Source organism: Trachurus japonicus, chromosome 13 (assembly GCF_045865225.1).
Source record: "Trachurus japonicus isolate A0001 chromosome 13, Traja_1.0".
Taxonomy (NCBI): Eukaryota; Metazoa; Chordata; class Actinopteri; order Carangiformes; family Carangidae; genus Trachurus; species Trachurus japonicus.
In genome coordinates, this window is record NC_140919.1 from 34,511,827 (window position 1) to 34,518,230 (window position 6,404).

At 42.9% G+C, this 6,404-nt stretch overlaps 1 protein-coding gene across 1 annotated transcript in view; it reads right to left on the reverse strand.

Annotated features, from left to right (window-relative positions):
• Positions 1 to 6,182, reverse strand: part of rtn4rl1b (reticulon 4 receptor-like 1b) — a 157,627-nt gene extending 151,445 nt beyond the window's left edge. Inside the window, exon 1 of the mRNA XM_085796155.1 lies at positions 5,168 to 6,182. Coding sequence (XP_085652281.1) covers positions 5,168 to 5,180 — 13 coding nt within the window. The 5' untranslated portion in view covers positions 5,181 to 6,182. The remainder of the gene's footprint in view (positions 1 to 5,167) is intronic.
• Positions 6,183 to 6,404: the final 222 nt, after the last annotated feature.

A 6,404-nucleotide genomic window follows, 5' to 3' on the forward strand; every position in this document is an offset into this window, starting at 1 on the left:
AGAGCAAGAGGTGCACCGTGTGGCAGCATAATAAATATGACTCAGCTATCCAATAATTGGTAAAGCTCCCCTGTCAATTATCCTTGATATTGTGTTTCATCGGCTAAATCTACAGACTACCAATGGGTCAATTTATTCAACTTTTTGGTTCCCTTACCCTATTAAATCGGGGGATTTATGCAAAATAACTCTTTGCTTGTGTAATTCATTTTAATGCATCCTGGTGGCATTATCAGCCCAGTCTAGCATTCTAAAGAGAGGACGCGTAGAAAAGTCTTAATATGTACCTTCTTAAACAAGTGTCAGAGTGGAGCAGATGTTGTCCTCCTCTCAGATTTGCTTTCTATTTTTCGAGAAGCTTATATAGATTTAGGGGATCAGTTTGAGGTTTATATTTTTGCTCCCCTCTACATTATCCCCTTCACTTCTCTTGAGACCTCCCTCCCCTCCAAACCCTCAGTCATCAGTCCACGCTTGCTCTCACCAGTGCGGAAACACAAGCCAGGCTGAAAAGTACAACAATACGGAGTTGACAAGGAGTGATAGCAGAAGGCTGACACAGTGAGAGGATTAGGAAGATGATAATATGAGTGGGAATGTGTTCTCTTTAAATAGAACTCTCTCCGGGCCTTCACAATGGCTTAAAGTTTGCAACACATTACAGAGACAGCTGGGCATTTACTGCTCTTGTGCAAAATCATGTCATCATATCAAATCACTGGCGTGGGGTCGGCCCCCAGGGCACGTTCAGGAAAGGCTTCTGTTCGCCGTTTGGTAACAAAGCTGGAACATTTGTTTTAATGACTTTAGAATTTTTCCCTTTTAATCATCAACATAGCACTTGATGTTGATGAGTCATATCATGCTTTGGTTAAAAACATCTCCCTGACAGAGGAGAGAAGCCCCTTGACATCTGTGGGTATTTGATATTGTGGAGAGCAGAACAGCCGTGTTGGCTGAAGAGCTGCTCTGACGCCACCGACTCAGGTCCATGAGATACGACCCAAACAAGTGAGCAAAGCTGGAAAGCTCAAGAGCCCACAGGTGTTTCCCTTGCGTTGCATTCATTGTGCTGAAGCCATCCTCTCTCTCTCTCTCTTTCTCTCTCTCTCCCCCTGCTCAAAACAAAACAACACAAGCAATGTGCCAGTGTGCTACTTTAAAGTCTGGGCTCATAATTGCGGTTGATTTACAAAATACGATAACTAAATGCTACATCATTTCATAATGGCTTAGATTAATTATCTCCGCATATTGTCAATCACTGGAGATGGGAGATTAAGGAAGAGACTGTGGTGTGTTTTATTTTTTGTTTTGTTTTGTTTTGTTTTGATGACATGTTTTTGACGGAGCTTTCTTAATTTGAATTAATTAGTATTCATAAAATCGCTGAGGTGTATGTCACTGCACACAAACATGAAGCTTGTAAGATTTGTGCTGTTGTTACAACCCCCTTTGTTCTCCCACAGCTAAATTTCATTAAAAAAAAAAAAGCTTGTCATGTTAAATGAAGTCAATGGAAATGCATTTTCCAATTAGTCTTATCTAGCAAGTCTGACACTTACTGTACAGAAAGTGAACCTTACCATAATGTGTAGGGGTGTGTGTGTGTGTGTGTGTGTGTGTGTGTGCATGCGTGTGTGCGTGCGTGTGTGTGTGTACACTTGCAGCAGCCCTCAACTTGGTGCTATCGTTTTGTTGAGGTGTTGGATTCATGGTTGGTGATGGATTAGCTTTAGGTTTGGATGTAAAGGTTGAGGTAAGGCATGTACTGATGCTTAAAGCTGCTTATCAGTATGTAAGCATGTTTTTTAGCCGGTTAAGTGCAAATTATGTACACGTTATATCACAGTCAATGCATACCAGCTTTATGGAGCATGATGTCGGTTGTGACTGATTTCCTATAGCTCCTGGGCAGCCATCAGGTTCAGTATATGTCAGTGGAGTAATTAGATCTACTTGCAGGGACTAAGCATATTCGATATGGGTGATCCATCACAACATCTATTTCCCTGCCTTCATTTTTTTCCCTGCAGGTTACATTGTCACTGGTCAGTTCATGCAGATGTAGGGAGGGACAGTTTTGTTTTGCATTTTAAACGGTTGCTTTGAAACCTTGGACTGACATGTACTTATATGCACCAACAACAGAGGACTTTAAAATACTTTCTGTCTACAACAGCATCAGAATTGAACAATGACGTAAGTAACTGAAAATAATGATGAATTCGTGCTCTCTGTGATTTTCACAAGCATGTTTCAAGACTTTGCAAATTGATTTTCATGCTGCTGTGAAATGAATAGAAACCGGTGGCTGCCCATGGGAGAGAGAAAATCTATGACATCCAGGTCAGCAGTACATTTGTAGTAAATGAGCTACACCATGCAAAACATAAGCATGTGGATTAAATGTAATCAGAGAGCAGACTGTCTTCATAATGATAGAAGTACATGTATCTGCGTTTATCTTTGTGTTTGCACACTGACACAAGTGTTTCTTTTTCATCAAGTATGTGAGTTGCATACCTGCCTGCGCATGAATCTGCACGACTCACAAGGTTGAATAAAGCAAACAGAGCCACAGTTTAGCCTCCTGTAATAATCCTGAATAACATGTAGCAGAAATTATAGCGCGTCACTGTATGGTATATTCAGTGGACATCTCATCCTTTCCATCTCAGAGCTGTTCTGACACATCATCCCTTGTGCCCACTCCATGGCTGACTGGGTTTGAGAAAAAGAGAGATTGCGAAAGCAAGACAGAGAGATTGACAGAAAAGCCGAGACAGAGATTGAGTGATATGTATGCTCGCGTGGTTACATTGATGTTCACATGTACTCAGGCACATACTCCCTCACTCATGTCGCTGAATAAGCCATTAGAAAAGACACATACACACAAAAGCAGAATCCCAAACAGCATTCTGACTGTTCAAACAAAGATACCGTGGACTGTGTTGTCTCACCTGCAATTGAATACACACCACAGCCAATGTTGCACATGTCTGGACATATTTGGACATCGCCGTACCTTGTCATAGCAATGATCAACCTCCACAAACTCATGGGCCCACAGATGGCGAGATCAGCAGACCGCCAGACAAAGTGTGAACCAAAAGGCCATCGTACAATCAACGCGTTCACTCCATTAACATGCTAATTAGGCGCAGCTAGCCAAAATGTGGCCACCTGAGAGCTGCTGCCAGTGTGTGTGTCAGCTAAGACACTTTTCCTCTTCATGTTTGTGAATGGTGGATGTGTCACAGTAAATGCTGCGCCTGATGCATCAGCCAGACTCCCCTTGAATGTGTTATTTTAGGTGAAAAAAAAAAATCAAATTCACCAGAGAACTTCTACGTTGTTCCTGCCAACACTGACGCATCCCTGCTTCAGACACGCTGGCATACTGAGCACTTTTGGCAGACTGGTGAAATCTGTACTTTGAAGTCATTTGTCTTGAATTAAGTGATTTTCTGTCCGGCAGTGTGCAGTGGTAAGACAGCTGATTCACATGCAAAAAGCCTTGGACAGAGCAGAGGCTGAGCATGTTTGGAGGACAAGCTCCTTAGATGCCAATCACTGGTCTCTGCTTTTTAAATCCTAAATGTAAATGGAAATTATTGTGTGCTATCAGTCGTCTTGTGGAGGATCTGTTGATGATAATGATACATTATTAAGAGTAATAGCATTTACCAGCATGCCCATTAGTTTGATACAAAACAGACACATATAAGATACATTCAACTCTAAAAAACCTCCTCTGGAATCACACATTATGACTCAGACTTGTTTCCAAAAGCAAAACAAAAAAGTCCTGATGTATGATTTCTCATAAATGAGAAAAATGAGCTGTTCATTTCTCATGAAGTCCAGTCAGTCATGAGAAGCTGTCAAGATGCAGGTTTAGACAACAGGCCTTCCGTCAAAGCTGTTAGCTATAAACACTCATCACTATTGCCATGTTACATCACGACTGTTGGAACAGCAATAATCGATCTGATGGCAGCAAGAAAAACATGTTGTTTTTCGTCTCCCCCTCGAGGCACACAGCACAAACACACACAACTCAAACCAGATGGTTTTTCACGAGATGCACTACATAAATACAAATATAATACAGACAGTGAGCATGTTGTGTAGTGACCCCCGCTGAGTGTGTGTGTGTGTGTGTGTGCGTGTGTGTGTGTGTGTGTGTTTGTGTTATGCACTATGTGTGTTTTTCAAAGTTTGTCTAGCTAGATCAGGCGAGTTCCAGTTCATGACAAAGTGTTGTGTGCAGTAAAGCCTAATGCAGTGCCTTTTAAAGCGGGGTCCCTGTCGGGGCTCTAGGGGCCCCAGCTAAATGAGAAACAGTTTAATTTCACTATTATTTCAGTCTCTGGATGATAGCACAATAGGAGCATGTATTACTGTAATCTGTTCTCATTAGAGATGTTGCTCTCCTACTGTTGTCAGACATCCAGAGCCGACACTTGCACAGATGTGTGGCCAAATTAAAGCCAGAGAGAGAAAGAAAGAGGGAGAGAGGGGTGATCCTTGGGACCGAAGACCATCAAATAAGAGTCTGGTCTAATGTAGACCGAATCTATCTGGAGGAAGCTGATATTAAAAGTTTGAGGAGCACTTTCCTTTCATATGAGGTGCTAAAGGTCTTTCGTGTTCATTGTGTTGCCAGCGGTGAATAACCTTGTGAACTGCGGTTTGATCCATCACAGCTAGATGTACTGACACGCAGCAAATAATAACGCTCCGGCAGAGTGCAATGCTCGCAGAGATAGCCTTGTGACCCGGGTACAACTCATAAACTGCAGTGCGGCATCAGCTGTATAAATATCACATAGTCGTCCCCATGTTTCCTTACACGGATGAATATTTTATCCCTAGAAACCTTCGGGTGCGTGTTGTGCAAATTAAAGATGCGCTTCAAATGGCGCATCGTCTGTAATAACATCTGCCGGGCAACGTGGTGCATTATGAACAGCCTGTGTCATATTTAAACCAATATTTAATAAAGCTGTGGAAAAAACAACACACATCACTGGATTCATATGGGTGACAGTACCGGGACGCAGATGTCACCTCAAGGCTGCAGAAAAACTACTAAAATAGGCAAAAACAGTCTTATCGAGAGAAAAATTCAACGCTTAAAGTTGAGACTTGTACTCACCCCTTTTGAACATTTTGCAGGCCTAGGTGTATTTTGTCTGTTGTCCTCGGAGAATCATCTATTCTTATATTCCAGACTTTAAACTTGTGCGCGTAGTTTTGAAGTTGATCCGGAGCCTTTCGTGGCTCGATCGGGTGAATGTCAGTTGTCACTCCTCCGGATTTTCTTGCGATCCACTGTGTTGAGTTGCAACCGCAGGCTGCCGTGCTCTTAGATGAAGACTGACAATAAACAATAATCTCCTTTCCCCCCCACCCCCACCCCAACAAAGTCTGACAGACCTCGGCCGGACCTGAGAAAAATTAGGCGGCAATCATTGCGAAACACACGCACTAAAATGATCCGCCTCAGTCCGGAATAACGGTAACTCCAGCATGTGTGTGTGCGTGTGTGTTGAGTGTAGCCTATGTGTGAGGAGCACAAATGCACAGTGGTCCGATACAGCCTCTGATAGCCAACTCGTCTTTTTTTCTCAAGACGCAAATGACCGTGGATGCTGCAAATCAGTTCTGGGGCAAGTCGACGGTGAACACAGGCAGTCTCCAACAAAAGAAAAAAAAATACAGATATTGAAATCCAAGTGGCCAATCTCAAATTCTCCTCTCGGTGCTTCACAGCCGTTCAAATCGCATCATATTCGTTAAAATCTCTAATTAACATAAGTTATTTGGATTCACATTCCGCCTCTGATGTCGGATTATAAACGCAGACTCCTCAAATCCTCCTTAATAATGTAGACTTTGATGCCTTCGGTTTCCTTAAACCCCCCTTTTCAGCTCTCCTCTCCACTCGTAATTGTTACATTTCTGTGATCTTGTCTGTGTAGATCTCTCTGCTTTCCACCTATGAATCAGAGCTCGCTGATGCGCTCAAGGAGGGAGAAAGTGTGTTGTACCGCCTCAGCCCCTCCACCGGGCAGCATCCTGCTCCATCCATCTCACTGCCTCTGCCCCTGTCTGCGCCAGCCTCAGACACGCTGCTCCCTGACACCAGAGGTCTTCATGATAGTCAATGTGATTTTAACACAAGTGCATTAAACTTACAGATACAACCAGCCACACACTGAGCATCGCGGGATATTTGTGATGTCCCCCAATCTTTCATTATTTCCCACTGCTTTCATAAAAGAAAGTGATTTGCTGATCAAATAATGCAAATCAATCAAGCACACTCTCATATGCGTTATTGCATTAGATAAACTCTCTCTCTCTCTGTCTCTGCCTCCTCTCCCTCTCTC